Below are 27,776 nucleotides of genomic sequence, written 5' to 3' on the forward strand. Positions count from 1 at the left end.
CAGGTTGCCCCAGACAGGTGTTGACTTGCTGAGGCTTTGCACAAACAGCCCTGTCTAAGAGTACGCTCTCCTGCCTGGATGGTAGGGTCCTTCTCTCCAGAGGTAGGGTTAGCTGCGGTTTGGTCAGGCAGTGCCTGCCTCGCTGATGCAAGCATCCAATCCAGGAGGTAGCAGATGGCCTACACCATGACGCTGAAGGCCGTATCCAGATCGCCACACCTAGCCTGGCATTGTGGCTGGTCCAGTCAATCCTTACCAAATGGATACAAGTGGAACTGAAAGAAGTTTCTGGGTGGTATCTTTTGGTAGATAGCATCTCGGCCAGTCTCAGATCTCTTGGGGTGGAGCGTGGCTTGTCATCTTGGACGTGGGAGGTACTGTGGCAATCATTATCCTGGTGATTATTCTGAGCAGTTAATAAATATTGACAACAATGTGTCTGTTACCAGATCTGTGAGCGCAGGCTGTTCAATTATCCCACTAAGCCCAGTGTGGTGAGCTTGCAGATCTGTCATGCCAGACCCCTGGATAAGGGCCTGAGGGTCAGAGTCGCCAACTGCTGCCCAGTTCATTTGTCCACTGTGAATGAAAGCACCGGTATGTTGGGAGTATGCCTATGGAGTCCCCCTCACCTGTGTCCCCATTTCCGGGTTGAGCTCCAGCCTGACCATATAGCTCGAGCTATATGAGCTAATTAATCACCCAGGCTTGTTTTGCTCTGTAAAATAAGGACAATGATGGTGTGAAATGCACAGAGCTGTATGAATATTATAATTAATGAACAGAATTTGATTCTGGGGATATTAACTACATACTAGAAACGGAATTTAAGTCCAAGCCCTTCAGCTGCTGAGGCTTTCTGCTTTTAAATCTCAAGGCTTAGCTTCATCTTCTATAACCTACACAGGTCCAATGGACTGCTCTTCCTCCTCTTGTCCCCACTCACAATAAACCTCACCCTCTTCTCCCTCACTTCCTCTTTGCACGGTTCAGCTTGTGGCTGTCACTCAGTCTACATGACATATGTGGACATGGGCACTATGGGCAGGTCTAGGGCATTAGTCATGAGCTACAGAGGACTTTCTAGATTAGCTCTTGGTAGGTCCTTGCTAGGCTAACAGTACTCCCCTCTCTATGTGAAGCTGAATAGGATGCAATTGGACCACTTCGGGTCAGTTCAGAAGCACTTAATCCTACCCAGTCTTTGGCACGCTGCAGAGAGCGGGCAGTTTTCTAAGACTCTAGCTTTGCCTCTAGGGAAACAAGATGACCCAGGGCGGCCATGACTCTTGAGTGTCCAGCATGAGCCCCTTGCTGAAAAGTGGGCGCACACTACAACTTCCAGACTTCCTCGGGCTCAAGGGGAGGACCCCACCCGCCCTAGAAGATAGGATCCACCAATAGGAGCCTAGAGCGCGGCGGGCGGGACCGGGGGCGGGACCGCGGGGAGGCGGCAGTCGAGCCGCAGCGCGAGTCAGTCGCGCCGAGAGCGCTGGGACCGGACAGCTCCGTTCGTCGAGGGTCTCCGGTTGGCGACGCGCGATCTCTCTGGGCCATGGGTAAGCGGCTCGAGGGCGGCGCTGGGGTCGGAGGGCTGGGGACCTGGAGCGATCGCGACCCGAGGGGCGACCCGAGGGGCACCCGGGTGTCAGTGTGCTGTCTTCTCATGGAAAGTCGGGGCGGCCAGGGGCTTCCCAGGCGTTTATCTCGAAACTCTCCTCTCTGGCTCCGGACTGAAATTCACTGAGCCGCCCACACTTCCTGCTGTGGTTTCAATCTCAAGCTGCTCTGGGCCCATTTGTTGTGACAGCTGTCAGCAGCAGCTTCTCGGCCGCGGGCCCCTCCCTGCCCCGTGCCTGCCCGGCGCTTCTCAGAACCGGAGGCGCCCGGGCCGCGCACCGCGCTTCCCACTGCTGCCGCGATTCCTGAAAGTGACTGCGCGGGTTTTGAAGAACTTGCTCAATGCGCTTTGAAGAATCAACGGTTCCTCTTTCTGCCGAGGGACATGCTGATGGTTTGACGGTCACAGGCTTCAGGTCCCCTGCTCCTTCTCTTCCTTTTTCTTTTTGTTTCTCTCTTTGCCTTCCCTGCCCCTGGCAGGAAAGACGGCTTCTTTTTTCTTGCCTAGTCTTCTGACTTTTCCTCTCGTCCCTCGAATCCTTCCAGAGGGACAGGGTGGTGGCCCTGAACTGGGGGTGATTAGTGGAGAGAGGGCAGAAAGGCAGCCTGCCAGAGTGCAACGTACAAGTTTGGCTTTGCTCTCAAGCTCGAACTGGGGGCACAACCACGCTACCTCATCCTCAACCGTCCACACTGCCCAGGCGCCATGCCCTGGCTGGGGTCACACTTTACACCCTGGCCCACAGGCACAATGGGGTTGCCAACCCTGGGCCGAGAAGGCATCAAATTCATCCCAAGTCGTGCTGCTATGGCCTAAATCCCCTGTTCACAGAGTCTTCTGCTTCAGAGGAGGGGTCACAGCGGCCAAAGGAGGTGACAGGTGCTCCTTGCCCTGCCCCGTGGACACTGTTGGGAATTAATGTACATCTAAGGGACTCGGGGCCTAAACAGGATGCCAGGGCGGGGGAGGACTGGAGATGTTAGCTACAGTTACAGCGTCCAAACTGACTGCTTGGCCTAGAACCTGAAGTGACAGAGACAGAATGGGTCTTAGTCAGCCCCCTCCCCTGTCACTCATTTTTTATTACAGTCAGAGAAACTGAGGCACAGAGGCAGGCTCAGGTCTGATAGTGAATGAGATTCCTTGAATTCCAAGACTCCTTGCCCCTCACCCCTTTCTGGGTGGCCTTCTGTTGCCCTCGGTGGGAAGCTGATCCGCAATGGTCTGGATTCCCTCGCGGAGCAGGGTAGCAGGCACTGGGCTGGGGTGCGGAGAGGAGGAGGAGAAAAGAGGTAAGGTAGGGAAGTACCCTGTGTAGGGGTTCTCCCTCTACTGTTGACTCACCCCTCTGAGCCTTGTTTCTGCACAGGTGGGGTGGGAAAACCGGAAATGATCCATATATAGGACTGTGTTTTCACCAGCCGTGGGGGCCGAGGGGCGGGGCGGTGGCGACTCAGTCCTTCCAGGAGTAGAATTGCTTAGGCTGTTCCAGAGCTGGGTAGCACTGGGCGTCTGGAATCTCATACTTGGTGCCCGCATGCCTCTCTCTGCCTTCATGTACCCCTGAGGGCTCTCATCTTGTCTCTAGCCACTGACAGAACTTATTTCTCCCTGCCTTGGCAGAGGTGCCGAGGCTAGGCTGTGGCTGGTTCTCGATCCTCAGACTCTTGTCCAGCCATCCTCAAGTCTGGCTCTTGATAGGACTCCCCCTCCCCAAACTGCCCACTGGAGCAAGCCCAAGGAGGAGAATGCCAGGGAGCCGGCTTCTGGGCCACGGAGTGGACTGACCGCTTCAAAGGCTGTCTTTGTTTCCTCTCCAGCTCGAGCTAAGGGAACAAACTTAAGCCAACAACCTCAGGCAAGGGGGTGGGGCTGTGTCTGCTGGTTGTTATTGAGGTTGCTGTTGCCATTATTGTTGTGACTGACGTCGTGTTCCCAGTCAGTGAGTTTTCATGAAAGGAAGTGTCACTTCCTTCCCATCACAGGGACGGTGGCTGGGGTAGGCAAATAAAAGAGAGAAGGAAAGTGGTACCCACGCCTAGCAAGCTTCTCAGCTCCCGGGAGGTGTGTGGCCTTGAACACTCTCTCTCAGAGCAAGTAGACTCATCATCCCACAGACTTAGGTCAGTTTTTCGAGAGCACCCTAGGGAGAATCAGATGTCAGGGGGACAGGCAGATATCACCAAGGATATGTGCACACTTGCAGCTGTGATTTGTAAGGGAAGCCTGCGTGCATGCTTTCTTCAGTTAGAATATTGGCCAATGAGCCTAGCACCCCCATTGTAGAGACGAGGGAGCTACAGAAGCAGTGATGGAGGTGACAAAAGACGCGCCCACCGTGGCGTGGTGGTGCAAGCCTATAGTCCCAACACTGGGAAAGCTAATCCAGAAAACTGTAGGTTCGAGGCCAGTCTGGGTTACATAGAGAGACCTTGTCCCAAGCAAACAAATAAACAGTCAAGAGGCATCCCTGGGGCACTAGAGTCCCCCCCCCCTCCATCCTGCACAGTTTCAGCTCATTGCAGCTCACTGGCTGGCAGGGCAAGGGGCAGACTTACAGGGAGGACCCTCTCCTTATCTCTTAGCCTATCCCATTGCCTCCTCATGATTCCTCCACAGGGTGCCCCTCGCCACGTCCATCTTCCCCTCTTTTACACAGAGCCTTTGTCTACTGAGACAGCAGTTCCCACTTCTTCAGGGACCCTCATTGTGTCCAGTGGTTTTCCTTCCTTAAAGGTTATACAGTGGTACCCTGGATCGCAATGTTGGGGCCCTGGGAGACTCTGAGGCCAGGCACATTGATTCACGTGGAACTTCTGCCACTTCCTATTCTGGGCGTGGTTAGCTCAGTTGTCCATACTGACCTGTTCCTATCAGTGAAGTGGGGCTGAACAGAGCCACTAACCCACTCTGAGCTTAGATGAGAAAGCTGAAGGTCTCTCTGCCTATTTACAAAGCTCTAGATTTTAGGATTTGGGGTCTTGGAGCAATCTGACTTCTGTGGTTTGGAATCTCGGCTTTGCCGCTGGAAAGGTGTGTGACCCTGAGGCAAGCTGTCCAACCTCGCTGAGCCTCAGGCGTGACGTCCATTTAAAGGAGGAAGATTCAGTCAGGCTCCTATTAGATGCCCAGCCCCAGGCAGCCCAGAAGAGATTAGCTGTGGTGGAGCTGCTGCTAGCACAGCAAGGGAAACGGAGGAGTGTCTTGAAAACACACCGACTTTGGCAAGCTTGCTCTGATTGGAAAGAGAGGCTGAAGTTGGGCCGGTAGCTTAGAGTCTAGGGGCCGAGCTGCCTTGGACATCTTTGGAATTGACCGGAAGTCAGTCAAATCCAGGAAGGACTGGGGCAGCCCCCCTGGTGCCCCCTTCGCCACCTGCCTGGTGCCTAGGAAAGGACCCTGTCACCCTCTGATGGCTTAGCCTCCCCAGGCTCTTTGTGGACAGTGGAGTAAGGCTCCCCAAGGTGCTGTGGGGTGAAGCACTGCCTGCCATTCCAACCATAAAATTATTTTCTTTGCTATTTCCTAACTAATTTTGCTACTGCTATAAATAGTGATGTAAATTCCTGATATGCAGGATATCTGATATACGACCCCTGTGAAAGGGTCATTTGACCCCCAACGGGGTCGCGACCCCAGGTTGAGAACCACTGCTTTAGAGACTGTGCCTACATCATCCTAAGTCTCAGTGGAGTGTTCTTCAAAGAGGAAGGTCAGAGGGAGCTCGACCTCCATGTAAGCTCGACCTCTGTCATAAGACCCCAAATTGAAACCACACATGGATGCCAGCACTCCACCGTGAGAGGAGCAGAATAGAAAGTCCAGGAATGACCCCGGATATGCTTCTGCCAAGTGGGAGGTTGTAGGGAAAGTAGCATTTCGTTTACTGCAGAGGGCATCGCTCCACCAGCATTGGAGGAACACCTGCCCAGCAGAGGAAGACATTGGTAGACCCAGACTCACACCCCACAGTCCACACCAGAAGAGAGTTTAGATGCGCTACAAGGACCCATCCATCCCCGTTATAATTCTCGTCTCAGGGATGGAAAGAATCCTGCCTGAGTGATGTGGTGGAAAACAGACTGTGCTTTTAAAATATTCATCTTCTTCTCTACTCACGAGGAGAAGGACATTGAGGCACTGGCCAGAAAGGGATCTCACACACGAGCTCCGAGGTGGACGAAGACTTGGGTTGTGGTGGACAAAGAAGACAGGTTGTGGTGGACGAAGACTTGGGTTGTGGTGGCAGCCAGTCAAACAGGGAGAGGTGGGTTTCTCCTGTCTTCCAGGCAGGGTGATCCTGGGCCACCAGTCCCTTCCCACCCCCTGTAGAGTGAGAGGTGGGGCCCAGCCTGCTACTCCATGTTTGGGCCTCTTATTAGAAGGTTCAGGAGCCGGGCAGGTCAGGGCATTGTCTACTCCGGTGGCTGAGGGTTTCACAGAAGAACCTTTTCTACAAATGCGTTACCTGGACCCCGTACCTATAAATGATTGGGGGAATGAGGACTTAGGACAGCTAGGGGTAAGACAAGGCAACCCTGCCTCCTCATCTACAGCTGCAGAGGTCAGGGCCCAGAAGGTCCTGCCAGGGACAAAGAGAATGGTAGTACTGGCCAGGAGAGAATGGACACCAAGTTCATGTGGGGACTCAGGACATGGTGATAAAGAAAGTATTTCCCTTTGTGGCTCAAGGTGGGAGCTCTGATCCCGCGTCCATTTGGGGCCAAACAGCTTGGACTGGCAACTTCCTTTCCAGTTAACCTGAGTACCCTACTCCAGGAGATCTTCCCTGAGTGAGTATATAGATCCCGGAACTGAATGCAGAATCAGGACTAGAGATCACCTGCCTGGTGGCTGTTCACCTGCAACCCCCGGGATCACTGAGAGCTTCCGTTTCGGATGAAGCCCCACTCAGGCCCATAAGCATCCGTCTTTGAAGTGCTCCCGGGGGTGGGGGGTTGTCACGGTCCAATGGTGTTATTTTTTTGAGATCTAGGGACTGCGTCATGCTAACTCTTTAGCAGCTAGAAGCCCAGGTCATACTAAGGGATAGATGGAGAGTCCCTGCTGCTGCTGCCAGAATCTGAGGGGCAACTGGAAGGGAGATAGGAGCATGCAGAGGCCTCAGGCTGGAGGAGGACTGGAGCAAGATAAGCTTCTGGTTCCTAGATTTGGGATTCACCCAGAGATGGCAGAGGACCCCCCAGTCACAAAAGCAAAGCCTGAGGCACGGAGTTTCAGGGAATATGGTAGAAGGGGGGGGGCAGTTGTCAGTTCCTGAAATTTCTGGAGACTGACCATGAATCTAATGTCAGTTGCTGTCTAAAACAGCATCCAAGTCTCTTTGGACTCCGGCAAGAGTTAGGATGAGCGTCTCTGTGATCTTATTTGGACAGTCCATGTGGACTTTGCCAATCGTGACGATAATCACAGCAAGCCATCAAACCCAACGGTCAGACAGACTTTGTCTTGAGTTCTGGTGCCCGAGCTGAGATGCTGAGCTTCAGGACCTCTCTGACTTCAGCTTCCCCCTCTTTAAAACGGGATCCCTGCCGCGACTAAGTGAGGGAATGTACTGGCAAAGCCAGGTACCCAGAGGCAGGGACCAGTACAATGTGAGCAGACATAGGCGTGGATGTCTGTACCGTGTGAACAACTGGCAATGGGAGGGCCTCGGGACCTGAGCACCAGAACACAGCTCCTCTGGGTCATGTGACTGTGGGACAGTGTCTGCAAGGATATTCTTTTCTGCCTGTGTTGATAGGAAAATCTCAGCCTCCAGCAATAAGGGGTCTCGGAGCTGGAGCAAACCAAGAGTTGGTCCCATTGTAGCAAGTTGGTGAAAAGAAAAGGGAAAGTTGCCAGATCGGGCCTGTGATCACTTTATAGGTAGAGACAGAAGCTCCGAGCTTGTTTGGGCTACACTGCTAGGCTATTTCAAAACCCCTGTGCTTGAAAGCATAATGAAATGTGCGAAATGCCACAGTAAATCTATTTCTTTGTTTGTCAACCCCACTCCAAAAATGATTTAAAAACGTGCCTGTGTAGAATGTACAAGCCCTAGGCTCCATCCCCCAAACCACAAAAGAACAGATTAGCAGAAGATGTGAGCTTCTAGGCCAGGTGTGCTGGCTCATGTCTTTAATTGCAGCATCGGAGAGATGGAGGCAGAAGCACCAGGAGTTCAAGAGCATTCTTGGCTACCAAGGAAACTGCAGTCCAGGCTACATAAGACTCTGTCTCATAAAATGGGTGCAAAACAAGTTCCCTTTTAGTTGGATGTGGTAGCACATGCCTGTAACCCTGTCCTTCAGGAGGCAGAGGCAGGGGGATTCCTGCATGATTTAAGACAACCAGGCTATATTGTGAGACACTGTCTCAATTAATTAAAAAGATTTGGCTCCAGAGCTGATGCCAGCCCAGCAATTCACCTGAGGCAATTTGGGTTGATATTTCTGCAGTGGCCAATCTGTGACAGGTTTATGACCTCCTGACCAGACCAGAGCTGCACTAAACATATGTGCAGATGGCTTCTCTCAGGCCACCGTCACAGTCTTGAGTCTCTGCCCTCCTTACCTGCCACATGTCTCGAATGGGGCCAGAGGACTCACAAGGTGCGGGCAGTCGCAGATCAGTCATAGTGGACAAGAAAGGAAAGGATTTGAGTGCTGGAGTTAGCCAGGCCTGGGAAAGGCCAAGCAGCGGAAGGGATCATAGCTGATGTGAACAGTCATCAACAGCCTTGCAAGTAAGGGCAGCCTGGAGCCTAAGGGCCTATACAGGGGCAACTGGCCATGCAGGGACTCATGGATGAAGTCTTCATAGCATTCAGCTGAGCTACCGTAATGAGTTCTGCCTGAAGATGGGCAGGATTGAGAGAGAGGATGTCCTCAAAACATACCTACCCGCATTCCTCAGACTTGAGGCTGAGGGTTTCCTGCAGAGATGTGGGGAGAGTGGCTAGAATAGACCAAAGGAAAGGGGGTGGCTGCCGAGCCAGGGTGTGTGTGTGTGTGTGTGTGTGTGTGTGTGTGTGTGTGTGTGTGTGTTGTTTAAACAGCTTGCATGTCATAGCCGATACTGGCCAGTAGAGGGCACTCTAAAAGGATTATGAGCATGGCTGAAGGGAGGGGGACCAATCCTCAGCCCATGTTCCTCCTACCTGCATCTCACCTGCTCTCTCCTCATCCGTTCCTCTCTCCCAGCAGCACCTCCTGCCAAGGGGACGAGGGAGTCAGAAGAGGTAACTCCCCTAGAGCTCCCTGTGTCCCCCAAGCCTGATGAGGAGCAGAGCAGCAGCCAGAGCCCCATCCAGCTGGAGGTGAGTTGGACAAACCCTAGTCCTCTTCCTTGCTGGGCTCAGCCTCAAGGGAACCTGAGACATCCTGAGCTCAGAGAGGGAGAGAGGCCTCTGCCCCATGCTGCAGAGTTGAGGGTCCCCACGTTGGAAGATGCAGGATCTGGGCGCTAGGCAAGGCGGAACCTCAGCCAGAATTCTGCAAATCAAACAACCCAGACTCTGATCAGAAAGCAGACAAACACGAGTCTGCGATGTTCAAAAAAAGATTCCCAAACCAGGTGGTGCTGGCGCACACCTTTAATCCATGGACAAGGGAGGCAGAGGCAGGTGGATCTCTGTGAGTTCGAGACCAGCCTCGTCTACAAAGCGAGTTCCGGGACAGCCAGGGCTACACAGAGAAACCCTTGACCTGAGCCTAGGCATTAATCCCACAGTTGTCCCCAGGACAGGAGGCTGGGTGCTCCCAGGTAGCCTGGGGCTGGGACCTTCAGATGGCCGTGGTTCCCAGTGTCCAGCTGTCCATCAGTGCAGTCCATCCATGCCTCCTACTCTCTCCCCAGGACTCTCCTGAGGCCGGCGAGGAGCAGGAGGAAGAACAGGCCTTCCTGGTCAGCCTCTACAAGTTCATGAAGGAGCGACACACACCCATCGAGAGGGTCCCCCATCTTGGCTTCAAGCAGAGTACGTTCCAAGGGGAGGTAGATTGAAGGGGACAGCCAGGGGATCTTCCCAGAGACAACAGGGAAGGCACCTCAGCTCCAGGTGACCCTGGAAGCCTCCAGCCTCCAGGGGTTGCCTATGAGAAGGATGCTTCCCTGAAGGCCAAGGGGTGGAGCTGGGTGCCCATCCTCTCCTCTTGACGGTCAGGCCAGCCTGCCCCATCCACCACAGTGGTCTCTCATCATCTGGGAGTGTGTGGGTGGCAGCGCCTGACAGCCTGTTTTGCCTCTTCCCTTCAGTTAACCTGTGGAAGATCTACAAGGCAGTGGAGAAGCTGGGGGCCTATGAGCTGGTAAGGAAAGGTTCTCAGCCTGTAGCAGGAGCTGGGGAGCAGGGTGGTCAGCAGGGCTTTCTGGCCTGTAGATGTGAGGAAGATCAGAATTCCCAGGTCCAGCCCGAGTGCTGTGGGAGGAAGGACTGGGTGCTTTGCATCTCAAAGCAGGTTTCTTTCCACCCCCATCTGGTCCACCTTTTCCTACTTCAAAACCCGCTTTGCCTAGGTAGCTCCTAGGAGGGAGAGCTGGTGAGCACCAGCAACCTTCTCCAGCATCCTGCCTGTGGCTCTCGCCCAGTCCCTGCAGTGGGAACCTGGAGCAGAGAGGGTCCCGTTGGCCTATCTTCTCTGGTGTCTTGCAGGTGACAGGCCGCCGACTCTGGAAGAACGTGTATGATGAGCTGGGGGGCAGTCCAGGCAGCACCAGCGCGGCCACATGCACGCGCCGCCACTACGAGAGGTACGGGGTGCCCAGAGGGTGCTGCACGCCTAGGCCTTTCCCCTTCCGGGGTTTCCGGGGTCTTAGCAGGTGCGCGCTGGGAGTGAGGTGCAAAGATGGTATATAGACAGATACGCTGCTGTACTGGGGGCGGGCAGTCCATAGGTGCCACAAGCATGTCCTTGTCCACCGGCAGGGAGGAGCGGGCAGCTTTGGAGACAGCAGGAGCTCTGGTGGGGAGGAGTCGGAGGGCCTTCAGGAAGTCCGGCTGCGAAGAGCAGCTGCCGGGCTTCTTATGGACATGGACGCACTGGCTCTTCCCCAGGCTGGTCCTCCCATATGTGCGGCACCTGAAGGGGGAAGATGACAAACCACTGCCCCCAACCAAGCCCAGGAAGCAGTATAAGATGGCCAAGGAGCTGAGGGGGGACGATGGGACCACAGAGAAGCCAAAGAAAGCCAAGGACTCAGAGAGGCAGGTGGACCAGGTAAGCGCTGAGCACGGTGAGGCTGTTTTTACAGCTCCAATACCCACTCTGGCCGTGGCTGCTGACTCCCGCTTGGAATGCCAGGAACCTGCTTCAGGGTAGGAGCTGGCTGAACTTTGGGTTCCCTGAAGACCAGCTGACGCCTGCTCACACACATGACACATGACGCTTTGCTAGGATTGCTGGGATACTAGGCTGTATCTGCTTGGGAAGGGGCACCTTGGAAAACTTTTGACCCAAGGTGTTGCTGGGGGCTAAGGTGTGGCCCCTCTGAGGCCCGCTACCTCCAGATCTCCAGGTTAGGAGCACAGTCCTGCACCCGACTCTAAGCCGAAGCCTTTTCTTATTCCAGGCTACACCGGGAAAGACCAAATCAGATGCCACTGGTCTGACGCAGCCTCCTAGCCAGGGACCCTCAAGGGATAGCACAGAACAGCTAGGCCCAACATCTGGGTCCTCTTTGCCATTCATGGGTGCTAGCGGCTGTCCGGAGGCCTACAAGCGGCTCTTGTCCAACTTTTACAGCAAAGGGGCACATGGTATCATGTCACCACTGGCCAAAAAGAAACTCCTGGCCCAGGTCAGCAAGGCAGAAGCCTTGCAGTGCCAAGAAGAGGGCTGTCGTCATGGAGCAAGGAGCCCCAGCAAAGGCCTTCAAGAAAGTCCCCGGAACCTAAGAGGGCCAGCTGAGAACTCTGAACACCAGCAAAACCCTCAGGAAGGATTGCTGCCCCCCAGTGGCAGCACCAAGGTGGAGGTGCAGGAGGAGCCCCGCCCCACAGCCCCTACTTTCTCAGGCTGTTTTCATGCCTACCCAGCTGAAGTGCTGAAGCCTGTCAGCCAGCACCCTAGGGACTTCTTCTCTGGTCTTAAAGACAGGGTGCTGTTGGAACGGCCTGCTAAAGAGGAAGGGCTGTCAACCAAAGAGCCTCAGCTGGTGTGGGGCGGGGATGCCAACCGCCCCTCTGCATTCCACAAAGGCAGCTCCAGAAAAAGAACCTTCTACCCCAAGCCCAAAGCCTGCTGGGTGTCCCCCATGGCCAAGGTTCCTGCGGAGAGCCCTGGAGCCACACCTCTCCTCCCCAGTAGCCCAGGCCTTGGCAACAAGCGCAACTTGGAAGAAGAGGGCTTTGCTCATGGTGGCAAGAAACTGAGGGCGGTGTCTCCCTTTCTGAAGGAGGTGGATGCCAAGGAGTGTGGGGGCAAGCCTGCAGCACCTGGTGTGGCTGTATCCTGTTTACTGGGCCCAGCCCTGGGGCCCACTCCTCCAGAGGCCTACAGGGGCACCATGCTGCAGTATCCTCTGAACTTTGCCAGTAGCCCAGACCCTCTGAAGGGCCAGGCCACACTCCCCTTCAGTCCCCTGGTCATCCCAGCTTTCCCAGCCCATCTCCTGGCTACAACAGGCCCCTCACCCGTGGCTACCAGCCTGATGCATTTTCCCCCCACGTCCTATGATACCGTCCTCCGCAACAGACTGGGCCCAGCTTCATCTGCCTGGCACATGCCACCCGTCACAACCTATGCGGCGCCTCACTTCTTCCACCTCAACACCAAGCTGTAGGTTGGAGCCTGTTGTGCCGTGCTGTGAGGATCCGATGGGTCCTTGGGAGGGCAGGTGCTGCCGGGAACCTCAGGCCAGAGCCCACTGCCTGGAAGTCGATGTCCCCCGCCCACTGGCACAGATCGGGGGTGTCAGTAGGCTTGTCTCAACAAATCAGCCTGAGCCCAAAGCCCGGGGACCAAGTTGTGGTAAAATCACAAAAGTACCTGAGCTAGAAGTATTCTCTCCACAAAGTCCAAGAGTACTGAAAGGCTAAGGAGCTAGACAGCAGCTCAAGGCATCCAGGTTGGCTATGAAAAGTCCAATCAAAAGACACTGGTGTGATTGCACCCAGCCCTGAGGTGTACAGCCTTTGCAAGGGGAGGTGAGGCAGGCGCAAGCTTGTGGATGCAGTCACCCATGTGGGAGCAAAGACATAACAATACCATTCTGGTCTGGATGTTACCACCCCACTGGAGGGCAGGCCTACAGCAAAATTCAGCCTCTTCTGCCCAGATGAACAGACATGCTTGCTTTTGCTCCTGCTTCAGGGCACCTACCTGGATGTCGGGGTTGTCATGGTACAACACCCAGAGCACACTGGTGACTTGGGAGACACGAGGGAGAGACTGTGTGATCCCAGCCCTCCAGGCTGAGCCACAGTCCCACTCCCAAGACGCCTATGCCCTGCATCTTTGAGCCAGCGCTAGGAAAGGAGCTGCTTGCTTTAAGAGGTTCATGCTGTGTTGTTCAGGTTAGTCTCGGACTCCTGGCCTACAGAATTCCTGCTGTGGCCGCCTCAGCAGCTGGGATATAGTTGTGAAGGGAGGGAGGCTTTTGAGGGTACTAATACAAAACCCAAGTCATCTGTCCCTGTGGTGGGTAGACTCGTGAACCCTGCTGCTTCGTGCTCCTGGTGACCTGCCGCCAACACACCCACTTTCCTGCTCTCCATACTGGATTTGGGGTGAGGGGCAGAGGGGCCCCATCTCTGCCTGGGAATCTGTTGCCAAGCCACAGTAAGTTTCAGCTGTGTTTGCTTCAGGGCCCCACAGAGAAACCCTGTGGTTTAGCACCCTCCTCTGTTAGAGATGGCTTGTTCTACCAGTCCCAAGGAGACTGTCAGTACAGCTTCCTAACTGTTCCCAGGAAGGTAGTGCCACCAAGGCCCAGAGATGCCAGGGTGCCAGTGAACCGGGTCAGCAGATGGTCACTGACCTGCATCACGGGAACACATCCTGTTTCCAACCTCAGGACATGGCTAGGAGGGCAAGTTTTTATGCCCCCTTTAGTTCACAGGTGGCATGGCTAAGCCAGGCACAGGAAGTGTCATTGAGGACGCCTGGTTTGGGGAAACGGTGGTCAGGGAAGCCAGAGTGAGGAGGGGTGTCCAGTGATGCGCTCAAGCATCTTGCAGCTCCCCCTCTTCCTTCTGGAGACACTGAGGTGCTGGCCTGTGTATGCGGATGACTAGCCCTGAGCACCTGGCTGCCCCACTGTGCCCATGTGCTGCGGACTGCAGTGGTGGCGCCCTCTGCAGGCACATCTGGAGAATGCACATCTGGTGAGGTTGAGGAGTGGATGGATTCCTGGGCTGGACTCTGCTACCTCTGCCTAAGCAAAGACACTAGAAATGAACACAAGTCGGGCTTCTTGGAAACCTTTGGAACTCTGCACTGAACACCTGCATATTTGCCTCCTCCCCACTGTGAATGAGAGAACTGAGCCCGGAGGTGACTCCAGACACCATGGTGGCTGATGGGGATGCATGCTGCACACATCTCCCCATGTTTGTACTCGTCCCCAACAGGCTGCCCCAGATGACCCGTAGGCCAGCAGAAGTCACAGTGTCAGTGTTCAGTGCATAATTTGTGTTCGGTGTCTACTTTCAAATCTTTCATGGCATTTGAGCTGCTAATAGGAGGGAGGAGGCAAAGGCCACCCTGGAATTGGTGCTGATCTTGCTCCTACCTGTCTGTGGTCCCAGCTCCTTTTCCTGGTATCAGCTTAAGTTAGGCATTAGGCATTTGGCAGGCAATGCCTTTGTTTGCTCTGGGGGCTGACGTTCCCTGCCCCTTTAACTGTCTTAGGTGTTCACCTTGGTGGCGTTAAATGTGCATTACCCGCACTGGCCTGGTGTCACCACCAGAGTTTTAAAACAGTGACCAAGCGTGTTCTCTAGAAGACCTGGAGAATGGCTAGAGGGGGTGACGGAGAAGCAGAGCAGCAAGTCCCCAAGGGAGTGGCCAGAGCGTGGGGTCCAGGAGCCAAGGGGCCTGTGGGGTTGGGACAGAGGGACCCAGAGGTGATTCAGGCTGTGTTTGGTGCCTTCTAGGCCAGGGGTAGTTGGGCTTTTACACGAAATAAAAGATGGAAGAACGTCCTGGCTTCCGGAGTTTGTTTGCTTTCTTTCTGGTGCTGGGGATAGGCTCCAGGGCATGACACATGCTCAGCCAGCTCTGACCACTGAACTGCATCCCAGTCCCAGCCTGTGGCAGATGGTGGGTGGATCTGGGTGCTCTGGAGACTAGAACAGAACAGGAAGCCTCTCCTTGGAGATGGGGGAGACAGCATCTGGACCCAGGTCTGGCCAGTGTTGCTGTCTGTACTGTGAGTGGAGCGAGTGTGGGTGGGGGCTGGGCTTGGAGAAGGACGAGTGAGTGAGCTCAGAGTGGAGCCAGGCTGGCCAGGGGCATAGCTAAGACATCTGAGAAGCTCCAGTTTCCACTTGAGGTTACTGGCATGAGTATCAATGCACCCAGGAGGCCAGTTGGATGCTGTCTGAAGGCAGGGGACAGTTAAGCCCCACTCCAGTAGAAGCTGCAGGGAAGGGCATAGATATGGGACCAGGGAGTGAAGCCAGTGAGGGCAGAGCTGGGAACAAGTGGTCAGACCTCCAGACCCGAGGTCCTGGTGAGCTGTGGGCACTTGAGGGGGTGGGCTGGGGCGGTGAGAGGATTGGCTGCCTGATGAGGCAGAGCAGGAAGGGGATTTCAGAAGAGCTCAGGCATGGGAACTCTGCAACACCACAGATAAGGGCAGTGGACATGCTGGGCGGGCACAGCAGCCAGGGTAAGGTACACAGGCACCGGTCAGAAGGAGCTGGGGCCTAAGCAAAAACACAGTACAGGAGGCAGCAAAGTGTAGTTGTCACATGAAGTTTCTGGGGTGGCCAGAGCCTTAGGCTGGCAGAGTGGACCTTAGGGGAAGCCAGAGGCAAGTGAGAAACTTCCGTGGCTTTAAAGGGATTTCAGTTAAGAGCAGAGGCTGCTGGAGATGTTTCGATGTGTTTGTTTGTTTTCCAGTGTGGTGGATGGAACTCAGAGCCTTGTGTATGCTAGGCAAGCGCTCTACCATGGAGCTATATCCCAGCCCTTAGGTGTTTAAAAACAATAGAACTGACAGCATTTAAAACATTGTGTTTCTTTGCCAGGCCATGGTGGTGCATGCCTTTAATCCCAACACTTGGGAGGTAGTGGCAGGAGGATCTCTGTGAGTTCGAGACCAACCTGGTCTACAAAGTGAGTTCCAGGATGGCCAAGGCTGTTACACATAGAAACCCTATCTTCAAAAACCAACCAACCAACCAACCAACCAAACAAACAAACAAACAAACAAAAACCCATTGCGTTTCTCTTGAGTAGCCACATTGGATGACTTTCTGAATTAAGACGGGAAGAATCCATCTATCATCGTCCTTCCGCCCCTCTGGTGCCCAACCCTTAGGGCAACTAAGTCCTAGCCAACTGTCCTGGTTCCTACTACTGAAAGTGGGGTTGTGACACTGTTCAGACACTAGGTGGCAGCTGCTGTTCTTCACTGGTTATAGAATCAAGACCAATTTTCTTAGCTAATGACTCCAAGAACGTTTACTGCTCAATTCTTCAGAAGGCTCCTGGGCAGGAGTGCAGAGCAATTGCTGGTCTGGCAGGGCCAGTGAGGTGGACACGTGAGCAAAGCTCCCGAGATGAGTGTCACTCACTGGGCCACCTGAACACCTGCATTCTCTGACCCAGACTGTGATTTAGAAAGGACCCTAGACCCTGATAAAGAGCAGGCTGAACACACTCCTCAGCCTACCAGGGGCAGCCCAGCCTCTTGTGGGCAGCTGCTACTCCTGGAAGCCACCATCTGCCTGGCCCCAGCTGTGGGGCTCCCCTGTGTAGGAAAGGCACTGGCATAGTGCAAAGAGAGCAGGAAATGGGAGCTACCAACGGGGGTCTTCGCAAGAGAAACTCCTACGTGTTCAGGGGCTCTTTCCTACCACTAGGCTTCTTGTTACATGCTAGGGCCTTGGGGTGGAGAGGAAAGACCAGGAAGCTGGAAGGCAAACCGATTCTGACCTACACTCTCCCACAGCCAGTGCGCCAGTGACATTCTTGGGTTCCTTCCTTGCAAGCAATAGAAATGAAGGCCAATCAGGCAAGAGAGCTCGTGAGGGGCTCAAAGCATGGGAGAGAAAGCCGAATACCAGGCCATGATGGACGGGACAGACTCAATGTGAATCCTGTATTGGTTGCTTTTTCTCACCACTGTGACCAGATGACCTTCAGAAATCACTTGGAGGAGGGATTACTTCTTTGGTTCACATTTTCAGAGGCTTTATTTAGCCCATGGCCACTGGGTCCTGTATGCCCAAGTAGAATATCACGGTGGCAGAACCGTGTGGCACGGGAAGTTCTTCAGAGGGCATTCCAACTGGGTGAAACCTCCAGAGACATGCCCCAGTGAGCTACCCCCTCCGGCTCTGTCCCAGTTCCTAATTTTCAGAACCTTGCAAAAAAAACTACCAATTAAGGGTACCAATGTGTGAGATACAGCTAGCTCTTAACCCAGAGGTTGCTATGGACACCTGTTTTCAGTCTGTATTCAGTGACATTTGCTGGTAGCTTAAACTGCGTTGAAGCCATATTTGTGCACTCCAGAGTGTCTCCTGTCTGCAAAGCTTTTGTCGCTGTCCCGAGCTGCTGTCCCAGGCGGTGGTTAGATGACCAGCGGCAAGCTTCTCGTGAGTCTCAGTCCTGAGGGGCTGGTTAGAAGAGAAGCTGACTCTGAGTCCTGAGCTACCTGTGCTGAGGCTGAGAGTAAGCGTGTGCCATGTGGGTCGAAAGGCTGGGTGACACCAGGTGCACCCCCTTTCTCTGTCTCATCTGTAGTATCAAGTGAGTCGTTTAACCTCAAGAGCCAGGGTATTTAGAGAAAGCTCCGTAAACGAGGGCTCTATGAATGTGAGTCACCGCTTCCCTTGCCAACTTGGCCATGCCTTGTCCTGTCCTTTACCTTACCAATTTTGAAACCCCTGCATGTGTTCTGACCGCTACCCTTTAGCTTGCCTTCTGAGTCAGAGTCACTCTGACTTTTGGATAGTGTCTGGGTCAAGAATGGCAAGTCAACCTTTGTGGTTGTCTGCAGCTCTGGACTGACTCATCGTGAAAGTGATGCAATTGATTAGTAATGTCTGCCAAGGCCATAGGAAGGGGAGGGGAGGTTCACCTGCCACATCGGTGCCATCTCTGTCTGGGGTTTGATGATGGGCTGTCTGATGCCTGTCCCTGACCTCACTGCCACATCTCAGCCTGGCTCCAGTGGTTTCGCTCCTACAGGAGCAAAGACTAGGAAAGGAGAGTTTGCACTGGGAGCTCAATCCAAGAAGCCTAGGTTGGGCATTGCTTGCCCATGAGCTACAGTTTGATGCCTGGGTAGTAATCAGAAAGGGAAGCAATAGGGAAAAACTGTTAAAAGAGGTCTGAGGAGGGGCTGGAGAGATGGCTCAGTGGTTAAGAGCATTGCCTGCTCTTCCAAAGGTCCTGAGTTCAATTCCCAGCAACCACATGGTGGCTCACAACCATCTGTAATGGGGTGCCCTCTTCTGGCCTGCAGACATACACACAGACAGAACATTGTATACATAATAAATAAATAAATATTTAAAAAAAGAGGTCTGAGGAGATCTGGCAGTGGTGGTGCACACCTTTAATCCCAGCACTCTGGAGGCAGAGACAGGTGGATCTCTGTGAGTTTGAGGTCAGCCTGGTCTAATGAGCGAGTTCCCCGACAGCCGAGGCTACATGGAGAAACTCTGCCTTCAAAAACAAACAAAATAAAGAGGTCTGAGGAGATGGCTTAGCAGACTTATGAACCTGTGTTTCCAAGCTTGATGAGTTGAGTTTGATCCCCAGGATTCACATGGTAGGAGAAAAACTACTGAAAGTTGCCTTCTGACCTCCCTATGTGTGCCATGGCATGCATGTACCCCCCCTACGAAACAAACAAATGTAATCAATTGGAAGGGGGACCATAGGAGGAAGGCAGAGCCAAGGGAGAAAGATCCTTTCAGCAGTGGCTAGGTGGGAAACAGGGCTGGGATGGAGAGGTGGAGCTTACCGTGTCATTTGTAGAGTAACTTTTGATATAGGGCTTATGGCCTTGGGCATAATCAGTAGGTGATAAATTAAAATAAGCATGCCAAAATCCGGCTTTGACCAGCTCACCCTGCTTAAATGTAGCCCACAAACTCCACTGCCCCCAAATTAAAACCCCAGTGTCTCAGTTTGGAAAGTTCTTTCCTCAAGCTTCTGGTTCTCCACTCCCCATAGCAACCATGCTCTGCAATTCCTGCCTGGGTGGAGCCCTGGCGTGTAACACAGACTGTTCCTTCTACCCGACATTCTCTCCTTACTTACATGCCTCACCCCGAAGCCTCTTCCTTCAGGAACCCTGGCTCCCATCTCAGGCGCCCTCACAGCACCCAGTGTTCCCCATCCTGCCACTGCAGACCTACATCTGCTGCCCCACCCTGCCCAGACTGTTGGGTCCCTGGGACCACTCATGCCCTCTGCTCACCTCCAACTCCATGGCATATCGCCATAAAACAGGGGTTCTGTCTTCGCTAATGCGTTAGAGCGCAAGTGTCCACTGGCAAGTGTCACAGACGCGTGAGCCCTGCTGCTTTGGGCAGTTCTAGGGGAATTCTGGCATGTGCAGGAGCCAGAGAGGCTCAGAAGAATGGTGGCCCAGAAGAGCAGCTCTTTCCACCACTGGCTTGGCTGTTCGCTTCAGTTTTGGGAGAGGGCTAGACTTCTTATCTGTAAAAATATGGTCTATACCCCATTCCTTCCCCAGCTCTGCACACATGGTGGAGACAAAGCAGACATTTCTTTTACTTCGGGAACTTTTCTTTCTACTTTGGGACAAGATCCATGGTTTTCCTCACTATTTATTAAAACAGAAAAATGAGACTTGGGATTGTAGGCCATCACTGTGTGTGTGTGCACATACACACATGAGTACAGATGCCTACACACACACACACACACACACACACATGAGACAAGTGGGGAATCAGAGGATGATCTCAGGTGTCTGTCTTTGCTTTCTATCTTGTGTGAGGCAGGGTCTCTTTGTTGCTCACTGCTGCCATTGTCTGGCTAGCTGGTGCAAGCTTCTGGGACAGCAGGATTCCTGTGTCCACACCTTCCATCCTGCTGCAGGAGCTCTGGGATTACCTACACAGGGTACTACTAGGGTCAGCACTGTAGACCTTCGGACTGACAACCTGGTAAGTCCTCTCTGGTAGTGCATGCTGGGCCTCCTCTGTTTCTCATCTTCAATGTTTAAGTTTTTGGGCTGCTCAGGACTAGACTGTTTGTCTAGACAAGAGTATTTGAAGTTCTGTTGTAACCATGTACCAGAGCAAGGTAAGAGACACCAGAGGAGCCAGAAGCTTGAGAACACTCTTAATTTGTGGACAAGGGGAAATAAAGTCTGTATGATAAAGAAGCCACGGAGGGAGAATTCTAGATAAGTTTTGTGCTTATAGCTATTGATCACAGCTAAGAAAAATGGCTCAAAAGTATAATAATAATAAATACACTTAGCCAGGCGGTGGTGGAGCACGCCTTTAATCCCAGCATTCGGGTGCAGAGCCAGGCAGATCTCTGTGAGTTCAAGGTCAACCTGGTCTATAAGAGCTAGTTCCAGGACAGGCTCCAAAGCTATAGAGAAACCCGGTCTTGAAAAACCAAATAATTAATAACAATAATAAGAAGAATAAACAAACTAGATTATATACTTGACCCAAAAGAAAGGTGGCCTCTTCATGAGTCATTAAATAATTACACTATCTTGCAAATAGAACTTCATTGTCAAATATCAGGAAAATGGCATGTTCAATCTTTCACACATTTACAAAATCAAGATACACATATATATTATTACATATAATATAAAATAATATATAAAAAGGAAAAAGGCAACTAACTCCCTATTTAAAGCAGTATAATCTGTGCCTGAATCAAACAGAGATGTCAGAAAGATTTAAAATTTTTTTATTATTTTAAGTGTAAAGTGCTTTGTCTATATACTGCATATGTATACACATACATCACATGTGTACCTGGTGTTGGCAAGAGGCCAGAAAGGGTATCATATCCTCTGGAATATCTGTAACTGGAGTTACATATGGTTGTGAGCCACCATGTGGATGCTAGGAATTGAACCCAGGTTCTCTGCAAGAGCAGCCAGTGCACTTAACCATTAAGCTCTATCTCTAGCCTTGAGACTTCAAATTTTTAAAGTGCATCTTGATTTAGTCCTGTCGGTTAGCTTATAAGAGTCCCATTCTGCTGGTTATAAACCCCAGATCTAAGGAGTAGTCTCCTTTTGAAGATCTAGGAGCTATTAATGGAATTGCCTGGGACATTCGCACTACTGCCTAATCCTTACACTCTGTGGAATGTTATGCTGGGGAATGTAGATGTTTTACTGTCCGTGCCCTAAAATGCCTTCTTTTGCATTCTACTGGCAAGCACATCAGAATTACTTTTTATCTGGATCAACAGATTCACAATTAAAAAGAAACAAATGGCCACACAGAGGTGGCATACATCTTTAATCCCAGCATTTGGGATGATCTCTGAGTTCGAGGCCAGCCTGGTCTACAAAGTGAATTCTAGGACAAGGACAGTCAAGACTACACAGGGAAACTCTATCTCAACAAACAAACAAACAAACAACTAAAATAACAAAACAAAACAAACCAAACAAACAAAAACAGCCCAGCACTGGTGGCATACACCTTTAATCCCAGCACCCAGGAGACAGAGGCAAGCAGATCTCTGAGTTCGAGGCCAGTCTGGCCTACAGAGTGAGTTCCAGGACAGCCAGAGATACACAGGGAAACCGTGTCCCAAAACAACCAACCAAGCAAACAATATTGTAGAGCAGATGTCACCAAGTATTTAAGAACTTGTCCACAGTCTTTGAGGACATATTGTTCTACTTTGTTTCCTACCACATCTCTGTTTAAGGCTAGCCTGGACTACAATAGCAAGATCTTGTCTCAGAAAAGTGAAAATGAAATCAGAGTATCGGGTCAGTGATCCACTCCCAGAACTCACTGTAGAACAAGAAGGAAGGAGTTGCTTAGTCGTTTCACTTACTGCTCACAGGTCTTGAAGGAGACCATGCTCTTGGCAGATTGCTGTCTGCACCTGTGGGGTTGAAACTATGAACAGAATACTATATAGAAAAACAAATATGTCAGTCATATCGTATGAAACCTACTATGTAGTTAAGGATGAGCTTGAACTTCTGGTCCCCCTGCCTCCAGCTCCAGAGTGCTGCTATAACAGATGTACAGTCCACGCCTGCTTTAATTTGGTGCCTGGTGATCAGACCCAGGGCTTCTCGCATGCTAGGCAAACATGATCACTGAGCCACATCTCCAGCCTTATTGGCCTATTTTCATTGTGTGTGCGCATGTGCAAGACTAGGGATCAACTTCAGGTGTTTTTCCTCGGGAGGCACACACCTGTGGGTTTTTGTTGCTTCTGTTTTGAGAGAAAGTCTTTCAGCTGGGACTCGGGGAACATCTGTTAGGCTAGGCTAGCTGGCCAGCATACCCTGGAAGTCTCTGCCCCAGCTCTGGGATATACGTGTGAACCACCAAACCCAGCTTCTTTCATAGGTGTTAGAGACAAAACCCAGGTCCTTTTGCAGAAAACACTTCACTGAGCGAACCATCTCCCCAGCCTCATCTTGTTTTAAATACAGATGTTTAGTAGTATTTGTTGTGATTTTTTTTTTAACTTCTAAACTTCCTGTCCACCCCCCTCCAAAATGCTGGAATTCCAGACAGGCACCACCATGCACAGCACCTTTGCCAAAGCTTACTAGCTTCCTGGTACAGGAAGGACGCTGGGCAGATGGCTTCCATGATTTGTAACAAGCAAGCTCGCTGAATAGTAGAGATTTTAGATATCACACACACAATCACACACATCACTACACTTTTCAGTAAGCACAGCTTTGAGTAGAGTTGCATCCAAGAACTGAGGCCAAGAAGAAATCCTTGTCTTATGGGAAGTCTAGCCTTCATGTTGAGGAAGTGACTAGCGTCTGGAGTGGACCAGGCAGCCTATACTTGCACAAAGATCAAAAGAAAACCAAGGAGACAAAGGAAATTGAGAGTCCAAGTGAGGGAGAGAAAGGGAAGGCAGAGAGAAGCCTCCTCCTCCAGGGGCAGAGGAATGAAGGTGGGTGAGGGCACCCATGACTTTTCATTGATGGCTACCTAGGTCCCTCCACACTTGGCTTCATGTCACAAGTACCATCTTTCCAAAAGTGCCATCAGTCAGATGTGACACACAAACCAGCAAGGGCTCTAAGAAAGGTCAGGGGCTCCAGTGGTTTGCAGAGGTCACCGCATGTGGGGGGAAGACAACAGGGCATGGAGCCTTCTACTCAGCCATTTGTCTATTTGACCTCAGATCAGTAAGGAATTTGTAGCTGCTGGGAAGACAAAGGCTCACTGATGGGAAAGCTTCCTGAGTTTTGTCTCCCTGTGTATTCTTAGCCCTGAAACTTGATGTTGTTTAGAACTGAAGCTGTAAGCTGTGTTTTCCCCGAGGATGGCTTTATCAAACTGTGTTAGAAAATGATGCCTGTCTTTGTTTGTTTTTTGAGACAGGTTTCTCTGTATAGCCCTGGCTGGTCTCAAACTCACAGAGATCCATCTGCCTCCTGAGGCTAGATGCCTGGCTTAGAGATAAGCTTACATACATTTAATACTTCTGAAATTCCCCAATTAAGCAAATTAAATTTATTAACTTTCAAGGTGCAAAAAACTTTTTTTACCCAGCACTCAAGAGAGGCAGAGGCAGTCAGATCACTGAGTTCAAGGCCGGCCTGATCTACAAATAGTTCTATTACACAGAGACCCTGTCTAGAAGAAAAACATTTTAAAAAATTTTATTAGATGTATTTATCACTTTTTTGCCTGCATGTATGTATGTGCATCACATGTGTGCATGGTGTCTACAGAGCTCAGAAGGTAGAACAGATCCCCTGGAGCTGGAGTTAAGGATGGTTGTGAGCCACCACGTGAGTGCTGGGAACGGGGCCTATGTCCTCTGCAAGAGCAGCACATGCTTTTAACTGCTGAACCATCTCTCCAGCCCCAGCAATGTGGGTTTTGTTGTTGCTTTGTTTTGAAGACAGGGTCTGGAGTTGATTATGGAGCTCAGACTGACTGCCCTAGACTGCTTTCTATGTGATAAAGACTATGACCAAAGCAAGTGGGGGAGGAGAGGGCTTACTGGTTACTCATCTTGACCAATAGCTCATCAATGAGGAAATCTTGAGGCAGGAACTGAAAGAGGAGCATGAAGGCAGAAACTGAAGGAAAGGCCATTGCGGAGGATGCTTACTGGCTTGTTCTCCATGATTCCCTCAGCTTGTTTTCCTATATAACCCAGGACTTCCTGCCCGGGGTGGCACCACCAACAGTGGGCTGTGCCCTCCCACATCAATCATTAATCAAGAAATGTCTCACAGCCTTGCCTTCAGGCAATCTGACAAAATGCTGAAGCCTAAGTTTTGAGTTTATGTTTTTTTTTTTGTTTGTTTGTTTTTTGTTTTTCGAGACAGGGTTTCTCTGCAGCTTTTTTAGAGCCTGTCCTGGAACTAGCTCTTGTAGACCAGGCTGGCCTCGAACTCACAGAGATCCGCCTGCCTCTGCCATATGATACTAGAAGGATAAAAGGAAAAACCTTAACCAGGTCAACTTAACAGTGCTTAGCAGTGGGGCTGGCAAGACAGCTGCTGGTCTTGCCAAGAGGACCTGGGCTTGATTCCCAGCAACCACATAGCCGCTTACAACTGTAACTCCAGTTCCAGGGGACCTGACGCCCTCCTCTGGTCCCTTAGAACACATGCTACACATACAAACATGCATAAATGGAGGCAAAATGCTTCAACACAGAAAATGAAACTTTGAGAACCCCAACTATCCTGTTGTCTAATTGTGCAAGTAGTTCTCAAATTGGACCATCCTCAGAATCAGAACAAAGTCTAGTTACTCTAACTGGGCAATTTAGCCAAGCTACCTCAAAATAAACATGCTGCTCCATGTCAGTGTTTGTCTAGCAAGACTGAAGCCCTGGGCCCAATGTCCAGAACCACACACAAATTCTTCCAGGGCTGAGAATATATCTCAGTGGTAGACTACTTAGGTGTGAGGCCAATGCTGAATGTTTTAGTTAGGGGGAGATTGGATTGCTGTGCTAAAACATGGGACTATGAACAACTGGGATAGAGAGGCTTTATTTCATCTTCTAACTCGCAGGTCACACTCCCATCACTGGGGGAAGCCAGGACAGGAACTCAAACAGGGCAGGGACCTGCCTTATATAGCGGTCATAGATGGTGCTGCTTATTGGCTTGCTTTGTTAGAGAACTCAGGACCACCTGCTGAGAGGTAGCACGACCCACAGTGAGCCGCTCCCTCCCACATCAATCACAAGAAAATACATGACAGGCTTACCCACAGGCCAATCATAGGAGCATTTTCTCAACTGGGGTTCCCTCTTCACCAATGACCCTTGGCCATTTAGCTTGGTATCAAGGTGCCATAAAACTCACCAGAAAACTGGATCTCTAGAACCAACCCAGATGTTTTACATGAGATTGTTTTTCAGGAACTCATGATCTTAAGTGAAATTTTACAGCAATTTTTGACAGCTTGCTTCTCCCAAATCAAATCCTAAAACTGCCCCAGATTTCCCACAGGACCCTGTATCACTTTCTCTTTTTACCTTGGAGAGTCTGAGTGCTAGGAAGAGTTCATTCCATCAGACATTACTAACGAGTTGCCAGAAGCCCTATCATGACCATCAGAAGAAACATTCTGAGTAAAGTGCTAATGACACAGACCCTTGGGCTCTGGTAGCTTCTCCTATTAATTCTACTTACCAGAGACATGGACTGCTCTGCCTGTTAAACAAAAGCAGTATAGTGTTACTGGCTAATATCTGTTAGTTTTAAATGTTTGCTCAGTTGAACTTTTTTTAGTGTGGGGTTATGGGGGGACTCAATTTGCATGTTAGGCCCTGGCTGGACTTTCAGCACCATAAACAAGTTAGTCATATAATGTAACACCTCAGAGCACACATCAAAAAGGCTGTATAGGGAGATACACTCAAAGACACTATAGGCCAATCAAAACTGCATTCTAAAAAAATGTTCAAGAAACCCACAATGGCAGGAAAAAAAAACAAATACAACAGAAAACAGGAACTAAAGGGCAGACTGAAGCCCTGACATACCTATAATTATATGTAATGGAAACAGTCTAAAGCTACCAATTGAAAGATTGTCAGAGGGAAAATCACATGCTAAACGCAGTCAGTCCACTAGACGTTCACATTTCATATAATCACACAGGTAAGTTTAAAACAAAAGAATGGAAAAAAGAATACAAACGCTAATCAAAAGAAAGCCAAGGGACTGAGTGCACCCCAGTGTGTACAGGCCCTAGGGGTGGGGGTGGCAAGGGACAGAAATCAGAGAAAGATTAAGACAAGCTTCAGACAGGGATAGCGACATTACACAATGATAAATAGGTCAACCCACGAAAAAGACAAAGGATTCCCAAATGCATTTGTACCAAAGAACAGAACTGAAAAACAGATTATAGTTGGAGATTTCAACACTATCCTGACATACCACCAAAGATACTTAAGAACGTGACTGTGAGCAGAATTTTACTGACATCTTATAGAATCTAACAGCATCAGAATATACATTCCTTAAGTGTCACAGAGCATGGGACAAAGTGTACCACATCCCAAGATTCAGTAAATAAAAGACCACATGAGCCATCACCGGCATGTCGTTAGACTGACGATATAAAAGGCACAAGTAGTAGTGGGGATAAGACAGCAGCGCACTCATACACCGCTGCTGGGAATGCACACTGGCGCAGCTGGTCTAGAGAAGCTAAGACAGGCTCTTATAAAACTAAAACTTTACCGCAGGACCCAGTAATCACACTTCTGGACATTTACCCCCAAGTGACAACAAATGTCCACATAAAAACTTGCATACGGCCACTTGGTGCTAACTGCCTTCCCTCCCCCCAAGTTCTAGGCCCTCTGTCTTGAGAAGTGGACCTGTAACAGACGTGGCTCTAGAGTGTAAATGGGTGTAAAAACCAAGACAGCACACTGGGCCTGGACAAATAAGACATCCAAAAAATCACCTAGTGCATGTTCAACATGGATTCTGAGAAGGAACAGCAGATAAAACCAAGGGACAGCTGCTGCAGCATCCAGTTAATCTTGAAAATTTCAATGACTGAACTTAAGCTACATGCTCTGGTTTCAAAAACTAAAGGAAACAAGGCTCCCTCAACAGGCTAAGGCTTAAGCTGTGGCATACCCACACGATGACTACTACTCAGCAATAAAAGGAATGAACTATATTAAACCCTCACACAACTTGGATAGACATCAAAGGGATTAAACCAAGGGGAAAAAAAGAGACAACTCAAAGGTCATGTACTGTACGGCTCTATTTATATATTATTCCATTTACAGAGCTGTAGAAGGGATCAGTGGTTGCTATGGGCTAAGATGGGCAGTGACTATTAAGGGGTAGGACAAGAACCCTGTGCAGAGGGAAGGTATGCCTTGACTGTGGCTGCAAGAATATAGTGACAGAGAACCACACACATAATGAACCAAAATTTGCTCATTAAGAAAGAAAACTGTATGTGCGTTGTATGCCACGGCACAATAGTGGAGGTCAGAGGATAGCTTTGGGGAGCTGGTTCTTCCCTTCTACTTTGTTGAGGCAGGGTCTGTTTCTGCAGCTGCACTGTGAACTCCAGGCTAGCTGGCCCACAAACTTCCAGGGAACTGTGCCCACTTTCTACCTTCCTGTAGGAGTGCTGAGATTACAGATGCATGAAACCAATCCAGCTTTTCATGTGGGTTTCGGGGAAGCAGGCTTGGGTCATCAGGCTAATGAACTAGCACTTTTACCCTCTGAGTCATCCTCCCCAGTCCTTAATTTCCTCATTTTGGTATCCTAGTCAGGTTCAATGCAAGCA

The 27,776-nt window shown here is 50.9% G+C and overlaps 1 protein-coding gene across 4 annotated transcripts; it reads left to right on the top strand.

Moving 5' to 3' along the window:
• The first annotated feature begins 1,462 nt into the window (after nt 1-1,462).
• Arid5a (AT-rich interaction domain 5A) lies at nt 1,463-14,751 on the top strand. 4 transcript variants are annotated; one of them, XM_038343958.1, is made up of 7 exons: nt 1,463-1,559; nt 8,830-8,942; nt 9,482-9,602; nt 9,881-9,933; nt 10,278-10,375; nt 10,680-10,842; nt 11,195-14,751. In XM_038343958.1, exons 1-7 carry the CDS (start codon nt 1,556-1,558, stop codon nt 12,404-12,406), a joined length of 1,764 nt encoding a protein of 587 aa, XP_038199886.1. In that variant the 5' UTR covers nt 1,463-1,555; the 3' UTR covers nt 12,407-14,751. The 4 variants fall into 4 exon arrangements, with proteins under 4 accessions (XP_038199886.1, XP_038199885.1, XP_038199884.1 ...); XM_038343957.1 differs by having other exon boundaries at nt 1,465-1,559; nt 8,827-8,942; XM_038343956.1 differs by lacking the exon at nt 1,463-1,559 and adding an exon at nt 3,114-5,888.
• The last annotated feature ends 13,025 nt before the right edge of the window (nt 14,752-27,776 follow it).

The sequence above is a fragment of the Arvicola amphibius genome, chromosome 9 (assembly GCF_903992535.2).
Source record: "Arvicola amphibius chromosome 9, mArvAmp1.2, whole genome shotgun sequence".
In the NCBI taxonomy this organism is placed as follows: Eukaryota; Metazoa; Chordata; class Mammalia; order Rodentia; family Cricetidae; genus Arvicola; species Arvicola amphibius.

What these genes read in the sequence shown, in the direction of transcription:
- Arid5a (XM_038343956.1), top strand. Translation starts at nt 5,687, where the DNA reads ATGTGGTGGAAAACAGACTGTGCTTTTAAAATATTCATCTTCTTCTCT. An exon ending in AGAGCCCCATCCAGCTGGAG is followed by an intron (nt 8,943 to 9,481) that starts GTGAGTTGGACA and finishes CTCTCTCCCCAG; the next exon opens with GACTCTCCTGAGGCCGGCGA. An exon ending in CCATCTTGGCTTCAAGCAGA is followed by an intron (nt 9,603 to 9,880) that starts GTACGTTCCAAG and finishes TCTTCCCTTCAG; the next exon opens with TTAACCTGTGGAAGATCTAC.